Source organism: Pelophylax lessonae (assembly GCF_965119305.1).
Source record: "Pelophylax lessonae genome assembly, chromosome: 5".
Lineage (NCBI taxonomy): Eukaryota > Metazoa > Chordata > Amphibia > Anura > Ranidae > Pelophylax > Pelophylax lessonae.
In genome coordinates this window covers 189,576,288-189,597,986 of record NC_138772.1, presented here as the reverse complement: position 1 = coordinate 189,597,986, position 21,699 = coordinate 189,576,288, and the positions used below count along the sequence as shown (strand labels likewise).

General features: G+C 44.2%; 1 protein-coding gene across 1 annotated transcript in view; it reads right to left on the bottom strand.

Moving 5' to 3' along the window:
• Positions 1-7,409, bottom strand: part of LOC309556458 (epidermal growth factor receptor-like) — a 285,296-nt gene extending 277,887 nt beyond the window's left edge. Inside the window, exon 1 of the mRNA XM_082258918.1 lies at positions 6,944-7,409. Within this exon, the coding sequence (XP_082115044.1) occupies positions 6,944-7,043 (100 nt within the window). The 5' untranslated portion in view covers positions 7,044-7,409. The remainder of the gene's footprint in view (positions 1-6,943) is intronic.
• Between the last annotated feature and the right edge of the window lie 14,290 nt (positions 7,410-21,699).

The window sequence follows — 21,699 nt, the reverse complement described above, 5'->3', positions numbered from 1 at the left end:
TAATCAGATCGCCAGGGAGGTTAAAACTTTGCCACCTGTAAAAGAAAGAAAAGAGGTTAAGCACTTTATCAGCATACAGTTGCCACAACTATCTGAACTTCTGAGATGATGAGAAGACCCTCTCCGCAGGGGCAAACTTCTCATCCTATATCCCTAACTTTTCCAATCAGCTTCTCCTGTAAGGTGGTCCTGAACCTGCCACTAACTACCTATTTCAGTCCATTGCAGTCCTCTTGCAGGGGGTCGGTCACTGGAGCCTGAGCGACCAAACAACCCCATGAAGGGAAAAAAGAGTCTCTTCAGGGGTCCCCAATGACACCAGGGCACCACCCACTGAACTCTTGGTAGGCAGCCTGCCTCTTCCAGGGCAGCCGCTGACACAGTTCCAGATCTGGCCCATTGTCCTAAGTAGTTCATCCGGAATTTTGAGGTAGAATCTCGAACACTTCAATTTTATTTGTAATCCGTAATCCCGGCCCAAAGGGTCTCTGGAACAGCAATAAGGATCTGTTCCCACAAATAAAAAAACTCTGGAAAGGGACGGCCCTCTAATTTGAGTCCAAATGATGGTGTCTCTTTGTTCCCCAACCTCTTCTGCAAGGATAGAAGGGGAAGGGGGTAATGGAAAGGGGACATATGCCCCAACAGCATCAGAATAATTTGCCTGGTTCAGTCCCGAACATAGGCTAGCCAGCCACTTTCTGTTAAATTTCTTCTCTTGAGAATCCTCCTAAAATGTAGTAATCTGGATGGGGGATTCTTACTAGTTTCCCGTTTTCATCTTTGATGCAGATTGACCAGGCCTGGCCCGATCCATCTCCACTCGGTCCAAGTAGATGGACCGCCCATGGTTCCACTGGGTCTTGCAAATAAAAAACACAAAAAAAGGGCGCACCGACCTAGCGCATTATCCTCAATAATGGCTTTATTGTTAAAACATAAAAATTACTACTCACAAACATAGGTGAAAATCAATCATATCGAACTCAAAAACTTGAGTATCAGGAGTAGTCCATACGATTGTCCATAGTCCTATTTGAATGACGTCTGACGCGTTTCGAGGCATACGCCTCTTCCTCAGAGCCACTGTGGCTCACCTATGTTTGTGAGTAGCCATTTTTATGTTTTAACAATAAAGCCATTATTGAGGATAATGCGCTAGGTCGGTGCGCCCTTTTTTTGTGTTTTTTATTTGCAGTACTGTTGGACTACCCAAGTCCTTTAGGGCAGCAAGACCGTAGCCATCCGAGACGCCATTTGTAAAGTCCCGTGGAAAGAGCAGTCGGGGAGCCTTGTTATCTGAGCGCAGGAGAAAGGTGGTTCATTCACCTTATTTTTTTGGAGCTTCCACTGGGTCTTGACTGATAAGAATTTCTTCCAGAAATCTATCCTGGTGGAATTTCTGTGAGGCTTGGGGACAAACATGAAGTCCCATATGACTTCATCACACCAGGACTCTCTTCTTGTCACAATCTCTAACATGACCTCCTATGGAGCATAAGGGTAATCGTACCCATATTCCAAAGCAACTATTCTTTGCAGCCACTGCTGCATCCTTGTAAACCTGGGAAGGGCTTTGCGGTTCCCTCTCCCAGCTGGAGAAAATGGGATCTCTTCACGCCTGATAAGAGAGTCGTAGGCCTCATTTTGATCCCGAGCCCGGGCATAGTTCTTGGGTGGGGTTAAATCTGGGACCCGACTAGCATAGGCCCTGTAGAACCCCAGAATCTGGGCAAGCTCTTCCCTCACCATAGAGTCTCTGGTCTCTTCATCTGGCATTTCTAACTCATCAGGACAAGGTGGACTGTTCCATTCCTCAGATCCCCAGTCCCACTCAGTTTCATCTTCTGATTTCTAGACATCAATTCCCTCTTCTAGGGACCCAAACTGATTCTGGAATCTAGGAGACCCCACATCAATGACCCCGGCTTCTTCCTCACTGCTTGCACTCGCTTTAGCAGCCCTGGTCACCGCTGGCCATCTCTTCTCCTCAATTTTAGTGGGAGCAGACTTTACTTCTGCTGCTGCAGCTTTCATTGCATCAGGTGGCCACTCCCCTGCCCGCACTACCTGCATGCATCCTTGCTCTGACATTCGGGTCTCCTTCAATGAGCATACTGGACCACTGCCAGGTTGTATGGCCTCCAGCTGCATCATTACTCTGAACACTCCTCTCCCACGACCCTGGAGAGGCCCTGATTCCAAAGCCGACAAGGCCTGAGTGACTCCGGTCTCCCATGACGCACATAACTTCTTGGGCTGACCTTCACTCCTCTCCGCCCACAGTAGCAGATGGCCGCAATGCCCACACTGGCTCCACGCTTGCACCCGCATAGTCACACTCAAACACTGGGGACATACCAGGCCTAAGTGCTTCACGCCTCCTCCAGTGCATAGCGTAAAAGGTCTTCCATCGGGCACCATCAACACTCCTGCATCCAACAGGATGGATGTCTTTGGCTCTCCGGTCTGCTCCTGGGTCTGCCCAGCAGGTTCTCTGCCAACAGGTGGAACGATCGCTGATGCGCTCTGACTCTCTCCGGCACTCTCATGTTGCTTCTCTGCGCACATGCCTCCATCTCAGCCACACCCAAAGGCGGAAGTTATTTATGGACTTCCCTTTTCACTCCTGATTGGCAGAAATGTCTACACCCACATTTCCTTTCTGGTGGTGGCTCCTCCTGCTAGGCAGAACTTTTAAGTGCCTGTTTTCCCACGTGGTGCAGTAACCCCTCCAATGCCGCTCTCTCTCAACTTATCTGACATGGAAGTTATTGCAAAGTGGACCATGCCCCTCACCAGACACGCATCCACTCTTCTTGCTTGTAGCAGGGCTCCAGCTGCACCTCCATCACCTTGAGCCAGTCCAGAGAATTGTCCCGCTGTCATATGCACGGTCAACAGTTCTCTTCCCAGCACATGCACAAGCAAGGCCCGTCACCAAACTGTCTCTGAAAAATGTCCCACTGTCATTAACTGCATGGCCGACAGATTTTTTCACAGTATCCACACTGCCACTATATAGAATGAATGTAGTCTTGGCACACATGCGGCCCCTGGCCCATTTTCTCTGTCCACACTTTCACCTTTTACTGTAAAGCAGACACAGTCCATATTCACAAAAAGATGCCTTTCTCCTGCCTCCCGGTACTTGACAGGAATGTATAATTTATAACTTAGACGGAAGACTTTCTGGCATTTGTAGCTACAGATTGCAATTCTGACTGGAATCCATCCGTTGCCACAGGCAACCATTATTGTGCAATTTTCTCTTTACCCCACTCTCCCTATCTCCTGTAGAGCAGGCCGCACACTTGTATTGAGCATTAGAACACAATCTCTGAAGCAAAAATTACGTTTTTGAAAATTTTCTTCGGCCGTTGCCATTAGCAACCGGGACTTTAACCCAGGGCTACATCCCAGACGAGCCCCCAAATATAGCACTACTCCCTTGGGAGCTGCTGGTTACGGATTCCCCTGGGTTACCCTTAGCAACAACATGACAGTTTAGCTTTTTCAAAGTGCTTTGGCTCAGTCAGGAGACAGTCTAGAGGTTTTGGTTTTTTGTTGTTTTATTGAGAACTTGGATAGGAGAAGGGATGAGTGGGATACTCTAACTTGTATAACTATGCACAATTTGCTGGGATGACTAGATATTGCTGAGTGCGGCAAGGCCACTGCTTCATCTTGTCACTGGCAGTGAAGAAGAAATGAATGAACTGAGTCAGAGAAGCTGTACTGTACTGTAGAACACTCTTCAGGGCCTTTCCTGGCACCCCCTTTATCCCTATTCTTCTCTACACAGCACACCCTTTACTGTAACACTCTCTGTGTGAGCTAGCTCCTTGATCCCCTGACTTCATTGGAGTGGTCCCCCTTTCTGGGCAGACCCTTTGGCAAATCTCCCGGTACTCACGGGCACTGTTTTTCCCAAGAGACTCTGCCAGCAGCTCCACTGGGTCCTCTGCAGCTCAGCTCCACACCTGGTTCACTATGCCGACCACCTTCCTCATACAGAAGGAGGAGAAACAGCCCTCAGCCTCCTCCTGGGACTCTGCTTCCCACCAAAGATGCCCTGTCACATGTCCCCTCAGTATTTATGGTCAATCACAGGATGCACTGCGGTGGTGCCCTCCCACTGGGACTGCCATAAAATCGGATGTGTCACTGGCTGGGTTTCATCCACTGTCCAGCAAGCTCCCCCATTGGATGCAGTGGGGACGCTCCCTCAGACCCAGTGAATCACACCTGGAGACATGCAATAGGCAACCTAACAGATCAGGCTCCCCTGATAAGCAGAAGAAGCATTAGATGCGTTTACCTAGCACCTACCTACCTAGGAGGGTGCTACACTGGTCTCCCGCAGTACACAAAACATTGTAATGTAATTATTTTAGTAATCTTTTAATATCAAATACTAAATACTTTTTCTTACCAGCAGTATATAGCAGTCTTGTGACTTTTATCAATGTCTGGTTAAAGCTTGTAGGGGGAGTTTTCATTCTATTTCTGACTGTTTTATGAGACGGCAGGACTCCTGACCCTCTGTTTGGACATTACTGATTGGCCCTGTGCTGATCACATGCACCCTCCCAAGAAAATATAAAATCTGTAGCAAAACACACCAAGCTGAGCAAATGCAGAGTGACACCAAAGGCTCTGTACTATCAGGAGATAGATTAGGGGCAGTGGAAGAAGGAGAGGATCAGAGAAGACAGGATCAAAGAGCCTTTTTACACAATGTGGAGGATTAACCCTTTAGGTTCCACAGTGAGTATAACAAGAATGCTTTACTGAATATACAGACTGATTTTACTGTTGTGGGTTTAGAAACTTTAAAAACATTTCCTCCCCCCCCCCCCCATCCTATCTATCCTGCATACCCCGTGTAAAAAAGATCTGTATAATTAGCTTTTTTTTAATACAGTTTGATCCAGTCACATGATCCTGCAGCTTTGGCTTCCCTGTGTGAGGCAACTCTCAACAACATCTATGAATTCTGTAAGACTTGACGTCACCCATAGGCTCCCATGGCCCAGCTGTTGTTGGTGCTCTCTCCTTTCCCCTGCAGCTGCTGCTTACTGACACAGGGGAGCTAAAGCTTAAGACTGCATTGTCTACTGTTAACTCTTTCCGGTGAATTTGAGAGGAACAGCACAGAAAGTGCAGGAGCAATCAGCATTAAAAGCTGTAAACTGCAAGTACTGGGGTAAGAACTTTAACAGATAATTTATTGGGGAATGTTTATTTTATTGGTGCTCAATGTGTAAAGCTTTCAACACTGAGGGTTTAATATTTCTTTAACTACATTTCGCTTGGCCTATAGTCAAGTGACAGCTGAGTGGGTGCTTTATAATCCTGGGTGGGCATTATATGACATCCTTCCAGCCACACACCTAACATGCACCCTAGGTTCTACACTGTAGCACAATCTGTCACTCATTGTGTGCACCTGACAGAGTAAAAGACAGATCATTGTACTGGGCCTGCCCCGGTACCATGTGATCGCTGTGACTAACCACAGCAATCACTTGACAGTTGTATACAATGAATGGCTTTCATTCACAGCCATTCATTGTGTACTTTTGTGATGATTTCTGTCATTGGTCACAGTGATCACATGGCATAGACAGGGCCAATCACAGCTATCACAATAATACACAATGGCAATGAACCATTCATAAAAGTAATTGCTTATTACAGTGATCATCACTGTTATAAACATCTATGGTGGAAAAAAAAATAATCCTGATTACCTGCCCAGAATAGTACAGTGTCACAGTGAGAAAACTGCACTTCTCTGCTCACAGTATGTAAAAAATATATTAAAAAAAAAAGATCCCTGATCACCGCCACACCAGTCATATGATGATGCTATACTGCATTGGTGACAGTATGTAAAAAGAAAAGTGAAAAAAACACCAAATTTTATTTGATTTCTTCATTTGCCAAAAATATTTACAAAAAATTACAACTTAAAAAACCCGCCATGCCTCTTACTAAATACCTTGGACTGTTTACTTCCAAAAAGGGGTCACGTGGGGGGTATTTGTACTGTCCAAGCATTTTAGAGTCTCAAGAAATGACATAGGCTGTCAGTACATCAGGATTGATCAACTTTAAAATATACAGTATATCCCATAATTTGCAGACTCTATCGCTTTCACACAGAATAAATAATATACACTGATGTGGATTATTTTTACCAAAGAAATGTAGTATAATACATTTATGAAAAATTTTATAACAGAAATGAAGACTTTTTTTTTTTTTAATTCTCAGTATTTTTTGTTTATATACCAAAAAAAAAACACACACACAGTGGTAATTAAATACCACCAAAAGTAACCACTAATTGTCTCAAAACATTTATGAAATGAAATTTGGATACAGTGTTGCATGATTGAGTAACTGCCATTCTAAGTGTGACAGCGCTGAAAGCTGAAAATTGGCCTGTGCAGAAATGGGGTGAAAGTGTCCGATATTCAAATGGTTAAAATCTTGTGCATACCCAAATTATTACCAATGCTATTGCCAATAATATGATTTCTTGCTGTAAACATAATATTTACTGTCATGATAAAATAATGTTTGTCTGTGGATTAAAGACTGTGTTAGGGTTTATGTTTGGGTTAAAGTGCAACACCAAAAAAAAACGCTCAGGTTTTTTTTTTTGCTACCTTTGGAAGACTTCCCCCCACTTTCTTCTCTGGTAATGCTAGTTTCTGAGACAGAAAGTAAGGGAAAATCTCTTTAACAGCAACAGGTTATTTTGTGAGTTCTGCTTTAAGAGCCAGTCACCTTTTGCCCCAGCCTAGATTTGACAGTGACATAAACAGATAAAGAAACAATCAATTCACCTTGCATTAATGTTATTATTTAGAATGCAACAAAAAAGATAATTATATAGTATAACCATAGAAATCACAAGATTTCTCCTTACCTTTTTTTTCTTTCTGAACTGCAATGGTCTGGCTGATAAACAAGAAGAATAGGATTAGACAAGTCCACAGAAGCCACAGGGTCGGTCTAGTTTCTTTCATGGTGGTTTTGAAGCTGTCCTGTATATATAGAAATATTATGTACTCTTCGCTGTATTAAAGACTTAGTCTACCCAAACGTGATACTTCAGTTATAGGTGAAATGTTATTTGTTGATCTACCTCTGGGGTGTTTTATACCTCCTGGAGCCTGCAGTCATGAGATTGCCCTGAGTTCAAGGCTCTGGGATCCATCCACATTGCGCATGTGGGTGTTCCACCCACCTAAGGGTGTAGCCACACCTCCACATTCATAGAAATACAAAATAAATTCAATAGTAAAAAGATGATACCCATATCATTTCTGCAGCAAGGAAGCAGGCTTGGCAATGCTAGATATCTTTGGAACCTCAGAGAATGATCAAAATCCTTTAGGTAGGTTAACACTGCAGCATCCATAACGATCTTAAAATATCAGATTGGTGCAGATTGACCCTTCAAAGATTTTTTTTTAATGAAATCTGGGTTAAGACTGAGATATAAATGAAGTATCCAAAAATATTCCGACCAATGATCTTATTTTGGTAAAGAGTGAGCAGCCTTTCCATTGATCTCAAGCATTTCTGATCTCTGAAATGAAAAGTGGTTTCTACTGCTGCCAGTTCAAAGTCCAGAAGTTGCAAAACTTCCCATAGTTTCAGCCTGATCTGTGTTCCCCAGTCTAATCACAGTACACAGATGTAGCCAAGCTGGGACTACTATATATACGTATATACGCCATGAATATATATATATATAACACTAAATCACCCAAGGGTTAAGTTCTAGCTTGCACAACATTTGTATTAGATCATTATGTGGAACTTTATTCAATGCTTTGCTAAAATCAAAATAGGCTATGTTCACAGAACCACCCTGATTCCAAAAAATTTGTGATATACTCAAAAATTCAATCAGATGAGTCTGACGTGATCTGCCCTCAGTAAAGCCATGCTGCTTTGGGTCCATTAAATTGTGTGTTTTTAAGTGATCAAGTATCTTTCTTTCTAGGAGTGATTCCCATTAGGTTCACCACAACAGATGTTAAACTGACCGGCCTGTAATTGTCAGCTTCGACCTTGCTATGTTTAACCAAGTCAGTTCCTCTGCTACCTCTGTCTCTAGAAATCCTGAAAATGAACCGTCATTACTAGAACCAATATGATAACCCAAACTTGTTATTGTTAGTGCAATTTATTTCTTAGAAGACTGAACAAAAGTAATTAATTGCTACATCCAGGTCTCCTTCAATGTTGTGCCCAACTTTCATTTTAGTGGTCTAATAATGTTTAAATCAAACCAAAAAAATAAATAAATAAATAATTACCAGATCAAAACATGGGCAGTGAAAATTGTAGTGTCCAACTGGAGGAAAATGGAAACATGTCTCCTTTACATTGGTGGTTAGTGGAATAGGTCTTCCGTACATTGATGTTTAGTGTAGTGTTCCCTTACATTGGTGGTCAGTAGAAAAAAATTATTTGTTACACTGAAGGTCATTTATATTTGTAGTCGGTGTAGTTTCCCCTTACAGAATGGTCAGTGGGAAGACTATTCCACTACATTTGAGGGCAGTGAGATGAATGTACTCTACTTTGATAATCAGAGGGAAGCAAAAAATATCATTGGTTGCTTACCTGACACACTTCACTGTTGGCATGCCGCTGGCTCTGCCAAGTAATGTTGTCTCAGCCAAGTTACTTTGTAATGCTTAAGTGACGGGCAGTAATGCTCAAGGAACACCTAACAATCTCTGGAGGAACCCTGGTAGTGAAAGGCTGCTGTAGATGTTGAAGTGGGCTCCCCCTATGTAGACCAGAAACTGTGGAATGCAATGCATTAAAGTGACCCAAGTACAGCTGGCCCCAGATGGATTGTGCAATTGGACTATGAATGTGGTATGGCATAGTCCGGAAAACCAGCATAACATTTTTACAACAGCAATTTTCCATACCTTACAAATGGCCCTCATGCGGAGGGACTGTTCTGCATTTAGAACCAAATCCCTCTATCCCTCTTTCCTTCTCAATTTTCCATTCTTGGACAATCATGTAGACCTCTATAATAGATGCAATATTTAACTACCTAAAGTGTTACACTACACAAAACTATTCGCAAATAATTTTTTTTACCACATTATTATTTTAAAGGGCAGTACAAAGAAACAATAGTGATGAAAAAAGCAAGTATTGCTTATTAATTATTTATGGTCCACTTAACTAAGGGTGTGGCAGGGGGAATGTCCTTTGCCTACACACATTGTACTATAGGGTGTCCCTCTTTCCCATTTCAGAAAATTAGGAGGTATGGTTTTCTCATTTTTAACACAGCTGAAACTATATGATTGCACTGTTCTTCAAATATAACAAAGCCTTCAAGTAGTAATAAATGCCATTATGGTTATGCTGGGAAAACATTTGCATGAAAAGTTATACAAGCTTCAATGTAATGCAGGATAAATATAAGGTTGCTTGCATGAAATTAAGAACACATTTTAGGTAAACAATTAAATTATCAATGTTTACAATTAAATATAAATTAGCAAAAATAGCTAATATATGCGATATATATATATATATATATATGTATACCATTATTATTATTATTATTATTATTATTATAATACAGGATTTTCTAAGGCGGCAACAGTTTGCACAGCGCTTTACAATATAAAGGGAGAAAACAGCAACAATACAATTCATCTATACTAGCCCTAGTTCACATTTCTACCAAGCCTATACTTCACCCATCTAAAAACAAAAATAGTGCAGCGCTAACAGATATGGTATGCCCATACAGTGTGTACAATACATGAAGAGAAATACATATACCCGTATATACTCGAGTATAAGCCGACCCGAGTATAAGCCGAGGCCCCTACTTTTACCACAAAAAGATGGGAAAAATGATTGACTCGAGTATAAGCCTAGGGTGAGAATGCAGGGCGGCAGGCATGGTACAGGAGAATGCAGGGTGGAGGGCATGGTACAGGAGAATGCAGGGTGGCTGGCATGGTACAGGAGAATGCAGGGTGGCTGGCATGGTACAGGAGAATGCAGGGTGACTGGCATGGTACAGGAGAATGCAGGGTGACTGGCATGGTACAGGAGAATGCAGGGTGTGGGCATGGTACAGGTGGACCATGCCTGCAGCACTGCATCCCTTGTAGTATGCCCGCAGCCCTGCATAATGGCAGGTAGTGCAGCTGTTTCACTTACCTGTTCCAGAGGCGCCTTCATTTTAAAAATTGCGCCGCTGGTGCCGACATGTCATTGCGCACGCGCCACCTGCATGCGCGGTGACATGTATGCGCCGAGCAGCGCCATTTTTAAAGCTTAAGCACGTCGGAGCGGCCAGGGCCTTTTTTTTTTCTTGACTCGAGTATAAGCCGAGGGGGATGTTTTAAGCACAAAAAAATGTGCTGAAAAACTCGGCTTATACTCGAGTATATACGGTAAATGAAGTGATAAGAAGTGATGATCAAACAGTGAAGATATTGCTATAAATAAATAAACATAGATCAAAAAAGTCCATAAGTGATCCAATAACAGTGTACAGGTCCCAGTAAGGTAATGTCAGAGCGGGAGGTTTGAATCCCAAGATGAGGTAGAAATACACCCGTGATAGTACAATACAAAGTGGCAGCTTACCAGAAGCTGAGGCCTCCAACTTAATGGAACGGCCACATACGCTTAGATGTAAGACCCAGTGTATCGCATCTTTCAGGGATCAGGAAGTCAAAAACTCTCTGCTGCACCTAACAAGGCTTAGGACTCCAGAAGATATATTGCATGTGTATAAAGGGAATGGAAAGGCACATAGCGTAATCCCATTTAAAACACATAAAACGTTTATTGATAAGTTACACTTACAATAAGCCGACTTGAAACAGGCACATCAAAGGTAAAGCAGACCGCGGCGTCCCGCATGTGTAAAGCGAAAAAAGCCATCGTCTAGGGGGCGTGACAACTCTGCATGCACAGCGCTTTACAATATAAAGGGAGAAAACAGAAACAATACAATTCATCTATACCAGCCCTATTTCACATTTCACCCAACCCTATACTGCAGTTATACCAAACTGTCACAGCATTTGACCCGCATCTACACTGCACCTGTACCACACTTATATGCACCTTGACTGAATCTTTTCTGTATCCTTACTGCATCTTTACTGCATGTTGGTTTACTAAAACTGTCATTAAGCGCACCACCACTTCTCAAGGGCCCCAACAATAACCGACAGAAGAACATCAAAGACTGCGCCTCCACCAAATCCATCCTGCAAGTCCCTTTTGATCCCTTCTTCCCTTTCTTTCATTTTATGGATAGTGCACATCACATCAGTCTAGGCCTTACCATTAATGCACTTCAGCGGTATAGTCTCCTGTATCCGGTAAATCAAGCTTTATTACTGCCCACTGTTGCACTTTAGGTTACCTTGCTACTGTTAATGCTGATCTGGACACCAAGAGGGTTATTTACTAAAACTGCATTCTGCATAATCTGTTTTTTTTTGGTCAAAGCTTAATTGAACAAGCTGAAGTTAGAAGCTAATTGGCTACCATGCACAGCTACACCAGATTCTGATTACACCAGTTTTAGTAAATCTCCCTCCAAGTGTCATAATATTACAATATATGAAATCTGCCTTTACTAACTGCTTCAGTGCCTGTTTTCCTGGACAAGGAATTGTTACTGGTTGCCAGGTATTACAGTACTTTTAGTGATTTTCTGTGATATTGCATGCTCAACGCAGTGTGTCAGAGGGGCCACCATTCTTATGGAGGCTGAGGCAAAGAACAGACCAGTCTTAACCAGCGGCTTCCACAGGGGTAGCACTACACCATTATCACAGAGTATTTTTACATCAAACAAATATTGGTGTTATACCTCATTAAAACAATAGGTTATCAGGTTCAATCTTCCTGTTGCCTTGAAAAAAATCCCCACAATTTTGAAAAATAAATAATCAAATCTCGAAACTGAAATTCCAGAAGGAAATCTGCCATTAATATGAAAGCAAGTAAACAGCAAACATTAACATAAAAGTGAATGTAAAGCCTAAACCTTTTTTTTTAGTTTTAGAAAGGGGTTTTAACTTTTTCCCACTCTATCAGGTTATTTTTTGTTTTCTGCATCCCAGAGATTTCTTTTCAGACACAACAGGAAATAAAAGGAAAGCTCTCCAAAGTTAACAGAATACCCATCTAACAGACCTATCACAGAAAAATGCATCCTAAAAGAGGTCAACAAAAAAATAAATGATTCTACGCCGTGGGACACCAGACAGCAATAAAGCCTTCCCTACCCTACTCTATCCAAAACAAATGTAGCCAGGTGCTGGACTACAATAAAATAGAGAAAGAGCCAGTGTCCTTATTCTGCTCTCCCTCTACTGAGTTACTGAAGTTATGCTGCGCCATTTTCCACTGGCCAGCAGGGAGAAAGCTAAAGTCAAGCAAGCCTATAGACTTCTATGCAGAGCGCTGGGAATCTTAGGCCATGTAGTCCAAAACAACAGCCATGTAAAGGGAGAACTGACTTTTGGAACTACAGATTGCTATATGTTTTAGGGTGCAGGAGGGGGCCAGGGGGGACAAAAGCCTAGTACCATGATTTGAATATGGTTCCTTCTGAACTGGTGGACATTCGGACCATGTGTACAGCTGTCCTTCTGACAGAAGCCAGTCTAAGGACTGGCATTTGTCTAGGGGGAAATGCTGGAAAACCAGAAGCTAATCAGCCCTTGCAGCCTCATAATTGAAGACTCATCAGTGTCCATCAGTGCAGCCTCATCAGTGCAGCCTATCAGTGCCCATCAGGGCAGCCTCATCAGCACAAAAGATAACAACAATTTCATATGGGTACAGTGTCACTGAAAGCTGAAAATTGGCCTGAGCAGGAAGGGGGTGAAAGTGCCTAGTATTGAAGTGGTTAATCACTTACCCTGGAAATTAGATCTATTTTGGCATAAAGGGCTCCCACAACCAGAACTTAAAACTCAGTTGTTGACTGAATCTTTTTGGGAATAACAAATTATCTTCATGTGCTCTAAAAGTATAGTGTTAATTGGTAAAATTGCTTAGTGTAGGAGGAAAGCAGGAGAGTGGAAATACTTTCTGTAAACAATGTGAAGGCCCTCAGTCCTGTATAAAATGGGAAGGCTAAAAAATATATATATTATATCTGCTGCCTCAAAAAAAAAGTGTAAAACTAATAAAAATGATTATAAGTGACAAGTGTAAGAGGCGCTGATATGAATAAATAGCTGGTATATACCTTAATATACAGTACTTTGCGAAAGTATTCGGCCCCCTTGAACTTTGCGACCTTTTGCCACATTTCAGGCTTCAAACATAAAGATATAAAACTGTAATTTTTTTGTGAAGAATCAACAACAAGTGGGACACAATCATGAAGTGGAACTAAATTTATTGGATATTTCAAACTTTGTTAACAAATAAAAAAATGAAAAATTGGGCGTGCAAAATTATTCAGCTCCTTTACTTTCAGTGCAGCAAACTCTCTCCAGAAGTTCAGTGAGGATCTCTGAATGATCCAATGTTGACCTAAATGACTAATGATGATAAATAGAATCCACCTGTGTGTAATCAAGTCTCCGTATAAATGCACCTGCACTGTGATAGTCTCAGAGGTCCGTTTAAAGCGCAGAGAGCATCATGAAGAACAAGGAACACACCGGGCAGGTCCGAGATACTGTTGTGGAGAAGTTTAAAGCCGGATTTGGATACATAAAGCTTTAAACATCCCAAGGAGCACTGTGCAAGCGATAATATTGAAATGGAAGGAGTATCAGACCATTGCAAATATAGGAAGACCTGGCTGTCCCTCTAAACTTTCAGCTCATACAAGGAGAAGACTGATCAGAGATGCAGCCAAGAGGCCCATGATCACTCTGGATGAACTGCAGAGATCTACAGCGGAGGTGGGAGACTCTGTCCATAGGACAACAATCAGTCGTATACTGCACAAATCTGGCCTTTATGGAAGAGTGGCAAAAAGAAAGCCATTTCTTAAAGATATCCATAAAAAGTGTCGTTTAAAGTTTTCCACAAGCCACCTGGGAGACACACCAAACATGTGGAAGAAGGTGCTCTGGTCAGATGAAACCAAAATCAAACTTTTTGGTAACAATCAAAACGTTATGTTTGGCGTAAAAGCAACACAGCTCATCACCCTGAACACACCATCCCCACTGTCAAACATAGTGGTGGCAGCATCATGGTTTGGGCCTGCTTTTCTTCAGCAGGGACAGGGAAGATGGTTAAAATTGATGGGAAGATGGATGGAGCCAAATACAGGACCATTCGAAAACCTGATGGAGTCTGCAAAAGACCTGAGACTGGGACGGAGACTTGTCTTCCAACAAGACAATGATCCAAAACATAAAGCAAAATCTACAATGGAATGGTTCACAAATAAACATGGCCATTCTAACACCTGGCTAAGTCAAAGTCCAGACCTGAATCCAATCGAGAATCTGTGGAAAGAACTGAAAACTGCTGTTCACAACACAAACCCTCTCCATCCAACCTCACTGAGCTTGAGCTGTTTTGCAAGGAGGAATGGGTAAAAATTTCAGTCTCTCGATGTGCAAAACTGATAGAGACGTATCCCAAGCGACTTACAGCTGTAATCGCAGCAAAAGGTGGCGCGGTGCTACAAAGTATTAACTTAAGGGGGCTGAATAATATTGCACGCCCAATTTTTCAGTTTTTTATTTGTTAAAAAAGTTTTAAATATCCAATCAATTTCATTCCACTTCATGATTGTGTCCCACTTGTTGTTGATTCTTCACAAAAAATTACAGTTTTATATCTTTATGTTTGAAGCCTGAAATGTGGCAAAAGATCGCAAAGTTCAAGGGGGCCGAATACTTTCGCAAGGCACTGTATGTATCCTATGGACTGGAGTGTATAATCAATGAATTAGAAAAATATTGGCTGTAGATTAAAAATATGGGAAGTAAATATGTAAAGGGTACTATGGAGATAGTATAACTACATGTGAATTCACTATGGAGGTAGTATTTATAGAATATGTATCATATTAAGTCATTTCTGGAAATTTTTATCTTTTTATTTTCTCCCCTCCAGTGGCTAGAAATGGAATCTATTCCACAAAAGGTAAGAACACTGGGGTCTTTATTATGTACCTCAGCAAAATGTCGAGAGACTGCTTAGGAAAGCCTTTTCTTATATTAGTTATGTGTTCTCGTATTCTTACGAATAGAGGCCTAGTGGTCCTGCCAACATATTGCAATCAGTAGGGACATTCTATCAGATAAGTGACATAAGTGGTCTGACACGTAATGCCTTTGTTGATGTGGAATTCCTCTCCATTTCATCTTGATGTGACCTTTAATGTTTTCCTTGGTTGATTCTTTATGGTCCTGCAAGGTAAGCATCCATTACATCTGATGAAACCTTTGGTATCTGCAAACATTGTGGTATGTTGAAGATGTTTAATGAGATTGAGCAGTCCACTTCGTTTCATGCAGACTCCTTACTGGCACACATCTCGGTTATCCATAAAGAAGGGAAGGATCCTTCGGCGTGTGGGAGCTACCGGATCTGGTCCACCTTCATCAGGTGGGCTTTCAGGGACAATATGTAACGCTCCTGCGTTTTGTTCTAGTGTGCTGGATTTGCAGCTGCAGAATCTCCACTCAGTAGTCGTGTAGAGATGTGTTGAATTACCAGATCCAACTCTCCAGACTCATCATTGTGGCCCGGCCTGCTTCAGCATGCAAATATACATACACTCAATAAGATGTTCCTGGAGTGATAGGATGTATACGATAGTATAGAGGTGATGTGCTGAAGGGACAGGCGTGAGCAGTGATAGCAATGATAAGCACTTGATAGTAATGTTCAGGAGAGTAGTAGATGGTAATAGGTAGAATGCAGATAGGTTAATAATCATGTATGGTAACAGGTGGTAGGGGACAGCAGATGATATATACAGGAGAGACTAACCTAGTTCAAGGATATAGATGGTAGTAGACTCAAGAGCTAGCAATCTATGTAACAGTGCAGATGATAGATTAGTAATGCATAGATAGTAACAGTCCTTAGTGTGCAGAAGTAGATAGTGTAAGTTGTTATGAAGGAATCCCCTGTGGGGTACTTATCACTAGTGAGGTTAGTAAGTAGAAGGGTCCGGTAGTAAGAGAGTGATCCGGTAGCGAGATACGGGATCAAATAGCGAGGTTCCGGTCTGTTCCAGGTAAGGGAATTAGCTGGAGGCTCCGGCAGCATAAGACAAGGCTGTTAAGCATGCGGTTTGAACGAACAACCTGTGAGAGAAAGCCGGCGATTGAAATAGCCGCTCAGAGCGGCGCTCAGTGATGATGTCATGCGGCTTAAAGGTATATGCGTTCCACCTAACTAAAAAGGTGGGACGCAATATGCAAAGGAAAATGGGCAATAAGGGTACCGAAGGTACCAGAATCTTACACAATATCACCAAGGCCCTTAATCTAATTCACCTGGCCAGAACCACGCGCTGACCGACAGTCTTCTTGAGCACTGATGCCAAGAAGGCTTTCGATCGGGTCAGTTGGGAATACATGTTTGAGGTGCTGAGATGTTTCGGAATTGGCCCACGGATGCTTAGCTGGATAACCAATATATATTCATGCCCTCGCGCAGTGCTGAAGGCAAATGGAGTGTTCTCCAAGCCTTTTCAAATATTTAATGGCACGAGGCAAGGCTGCCCCCTTTCCCCTCTTCTCTTTGCCCTAACCCTGGAACCCTTCCTAACTAAGGTCCGTCTGAACCCTGATGTATCCGGAGTGCAGGTGGGTCCTGCTTCTTATAAGATCTCGACGTACGCAGACGACCTTCTCTTTTCCCTCGCAAATCCTTTGGTGTCCATACCGAACCTCCTTCGACTTCTGAACTTTGATGGTCCAACCGAACTCCTGGACCGTCTGGACCATAGTGGACAGATCGCGCAGCAGGCTCTGACTGGCACTCGACCTTAGCAGGAGATCGTCCAGATATCCCAAGACCACAATGCCCTGTGCCCGCAACAGGCCCAGAACAGGCGCCAACACTTTGGTAAAGACCCTTGGAGCCGAAGCGAGACCGAAAGGTAACGCCACAAACTGGTAATGATCCTCCGCGATAGCAAATCGGAGGTACCGCTGATGACCCTCGAAAATGGGGATGTGCAGATACGCATCCTTCAGGTCGATAGAGGCCAGGAATTCTCCCGGATTCAGGGAGGCCACCACCGAGTGGAGCGATTCCATGCGGAACTTCCGAACGCGCACAAAGCGGTTCAGAGCTTATAAGTCCAGAATCGGACGCACTTTGCCCTCCTTTCTGGGTACAGTGAACAGATTCGAGTAAAATCCCCGAAACCTGTCCCGATGAGGCACCGGGACGAAAACCCCCTGGGCGAGGTGATCCTGTACCACTTGATGCAGCTCTTGTAACCGCCCTGGGGTCAAATGAAGATTTGAGGGAAATAATCTGTCTGCCGGCCGTGAAAGAAATTCGATCTTGTACCCTGACCGAATGATTTCCTGAACCCACCTGTCCGTGATTCGGAGCAGCCAAGGTTGGAGGAAACCGCGCAGACATCCCCTCACCCCTGAAATGGGTGAGGGCGCCTCTTCAGGCAGAGGCAGACTGAGCCGCCGCCCCAGCTTGGCCGGATTTTTGTTTGCCGAACCAGGGCTTTTTCTGGCCACCTTGGCCCTTGAAGGGTTTTTCCTTGTTCTGCGCTTTGAAGGCACGAAAGGACCCCTGATTGGGCTTAAAGGAGGGGCCCGCTTGCCGCGGAAAAACTTACCCTTAGGATTCTGGGGAAGCAGAGTGCTCTTGCCCCCAGTGACTCCTTTAACCAATTCATCCAGGGAGTCTCCAAAAAGACAAGACCCCGCATAGGGAATATCAGCCACCGTCTTCCTGGATTTCTGGTCAGCCGACCAGCTTTTCAACCAGATCACTGTGACACTGGACAGGCGCGCAGCTAAAGGGGCCTCATTTAAGGCCGCATCGCACAAATACATGACCCCTTGATAAATCTGGTCCACCATCTCCACGGTAGTGGGGGGGGGGGGGCAGAATCAGCCACGAGTGTGAGTCTGAGCACCTTGGTCCAATCCGCCACAGCCTGAGCCACCATAACAGAGGCAAAAATAGGTTTTAGCATGGAACCTGCCACCATGTAGGAATGTCGGGCAAGAGATTCCAGCCTCCTATCAGTAGGATCCCTAAATACCGGAGAATCTTCGGTGGGAACCAGAGTACCCTTGTTCAATCTGGCTACAGTGTGATCCACTTGAGGAGCCACACACCAGCGTGCAACCGTAGTAGACGCAAAAGGGTAGAGAAGTTGAAACTTTTTAGGCACCACAAAGGTGTGTTTCAAATTGCGCCATTGCTCATTCACTGTGTGATGAAACTCTGCGGGGCAGGGAAAAACCTGTGCCATCTTGCGGGTCCTGTGTGTACCAAAAGAGGACACAATGCCCGGAGGATTGGGCTCATCCTCCAAATGTAGTGTTTCTTTGATGGCAAGAATCAGCGCATCCATAGCTGCGCGTTCCTCGGGCGTCCCAGGGGGGATTCATCCACCCCTGCAACCTCCGCCTCCCCCTCAGACTCTTGCGGGTCCTGAGAAGAGCGAGACCCTGAAAGGGGCACGCTACCTACAGCAACCATGTCACATTCAGAATCAGAAGAAAAAGAAAACCTAGGCCTTTTTCTAGCAGCACGTTCAGTCATCAGCACATCCATTTTGGACACCAAAGTCGCCACTACAGCAGCCAAATTAGTCAGGGTAGAGGATTCAGAGGAACCTGAATCCCCCACCAAAGCTGGAGGGAATTTGCTGTCCTGGGATTCCATTGCAAAAAAATATTATTTATTTTTTTTATGTAAGGTACTGGCCCTTTAAGAGCGCCGCGGACCCCCGCAGTGCACCGCTACAATGACTGTAACCACAGACCCCCCGCAGGGACAAACTGAAGCCAGGAAGATTGCACAAGGGAGGAAAAGAAGGACAGCAGAACAGAGCCCCACAAGTATGTTACCACCGCCATCGGTCGCTCCTGAGAGAAAGAAGGAAGTGATGTCACCGCCGGAGGCTGAACTGAGGCTGTAGGCCAAGGAAAAATGGATGCCTATTGAAAGTAATGGGAGGCTTCCGTAAAATGGCCGCTGCCATGTGCTCGGAACGATCGTTTGCCACACACAAGATGGCGCCGCAAGGCGCCAAAATACACTACATATCATGCTGTATAAGCGCCCATAGTGAAGCCAGACATGCTGCCCACACCTAAAATGGCGGACCGGCGGTTTTTAACCCCGCAGCGGTCGCCGCACGTGTCTGTACCTCCAAGCACCCTAAAGTGACAACAGGAGAGGGACCCCCGAAAACCCCACACAGCGCTGGCTGTGAGAGAAAAAAACCCCGCAGGGACCGGAACCAGGGAGCCCAAAACGCACAGACATAGGGGACACCACAGACACACAGGACTGCCGACCCCAGACAGAGGCCCCACACAGAGTGTACTTACCTGTACCCGATGGCGTGGGGTGCCTCATATCAAATGGGAAACCGCCCAACCTTAAGATGGCAGGGGAGTGTCGTCAGCCAAAAAACGCAGGACACTAATAGTGCACGGACGAACCGTGGATGTGTCCAGTGAGGTAGCCACCTCACAGGCCATTTGCAAGGCCAGGGCGAACACATAGCCTGCTAAACGCTCGATGGCAGGCTGGGATTCCATCTGACCCTCTGTCCTGGAGAACCAGGACGATCAGTCCGATTCCCAGCTCCGCAAAGGCCGCCTTCATCCGAAGATCCGACTAACTATCGCTGACAAAAGCAATGCAAAGAAAAAAATGAAAATTTTCAGAAAATAAATAATAAGAGAAAAGAAGAAGGCTGAGACTGAAGCCCCAGCACAGGGAAGCCTATCAGGGAATGCCTAGCTACTCCTGCGGAGAGGAAGCAATACCCATTGGTGAAGACTGTATGAGTGGGCGGCGACTGTCACAGGACATAAGAGAAATGTTTGTTTTCTCGGATGAAGGTAGGGCGTTGCACGGTGTTATTTGAGATGTCCGGGCTTTGGGGCTGGATGCCCACACAGGGTCCATCCCATTCTGTCTTTCCCTCCCTCTGGACTTTCCTACCGCTTTCCTACTCTCAGATGTAGTCACTGATTCTTTCTTTCTTATTTCCTCCTTCTTCCACCTCTTTTTCCTCTTTTCCTGGTGTAATCCGGTCAGGAGAAGCTCGCTGGAGAGAGCCAGGGGGAAGTTGGTGAGGAAGAGTCCAGCTGTCCCATGGTGGTGTGAGTCTACATTTTCCTCACTAGGAAGAGCCTGGTGGATATTGGCCAGAAACCACCAAAGATCCTGTGGCTAAGTGAGTACATGACCCCAATGCTGTGGAGCAGTGACTGTGTGTAGCTTTAAATTCTATAAGGAGTACAGGTCACCATCAGCCTATAGATCCAGTGGGACATTTCTTTTTGTGCAGTGCAGCCAGAAGTGGAGCAGCCCTCAAGTTATATAGTTCTACAGTTTTTGGTTTATCCCATGTTCCTTATCCCAATCTAAGTTCATTGTTTCCCAATAAAAAAACTCAAAAAAGAAATGCCTAGACTGTTCTTTGGTGCCGGTGGAAGAGTGCTGGGAATGCTGTGTATCTGGCTGTGTGTGCTCTAAGGGGGAAAAAGTCCCAAATTTACCAGCTGCTCTTTCAAGAGTGTGCTAAATATGTATTACTTTGCTATCCTTTGTGATGAGAAAGCTATCACCAAAAAAACAGGCTTATATAGGAAATGTACAAATTGCACTAGAAAATAAGAGGCATAAAGGTACAGGGGCTGATTTTAAAGGCTGATGTTTTTACCTTCATGCATTCTATGCATGAAGGTGAAAAACCTTTTGTGTGTAGCGGCCCTCTCAGCACCCCCTAATGCTCACCTGAGCTCCCTCTCGAGCCAGCGATATGCATGAGAGCTGAGCTTCTCCTTCTTCTCTCATTCCTCATTGGCTGAAACAGCAGCTGGAGCCATTGGCTCCTGCTACTGTCAATCTGGGCCAGTGAGCCAATGAGGAGAGGACGGGGGCAGAGCCGAGCCGCAACCCTCTGTGTCTTATGGATGCATTAGGGGGACTCAGGAGCGAGCATGCACCAGTGCCCCCAGAGCAAGCAGCTTGCTATTGGGGGCACTGGCTGAATAGGAGGAGCCAGGAGTGCCGGCGTGGGATCCCAAAAGAGGAGGATTGGGGCTGCTCTGTTCAAAAGCACTGCACAGAGTCGGTAAGTAAGACAGGTTTGTTATTATTTTTTTTTTATTTCTTTTTTTTTATTAACCCTTTAATGTCACTTTAAAGACAAGGAAGATCCAAAAGTGCAATAGCTACTTTAGATCAAGTTGTTCAAAGATGAGTGTGTCCACACTTAGTAACTGATAAGATACTGAAAAACTCAAAAACAAGCACTACATGATCATCAAAATGAGTCACATAACACATATTTCATTGCCCTTGGTTTCTAAACAAAAATGTCAAAGTACATTATAATCAAGCCAAATTAGGAAATTGTGAAACTACCTGAATGACAGGCAAACATTTGTACAGGTTGATGTGTCCTGAGATGTCCCAAGCATGTTATTTAAAGGG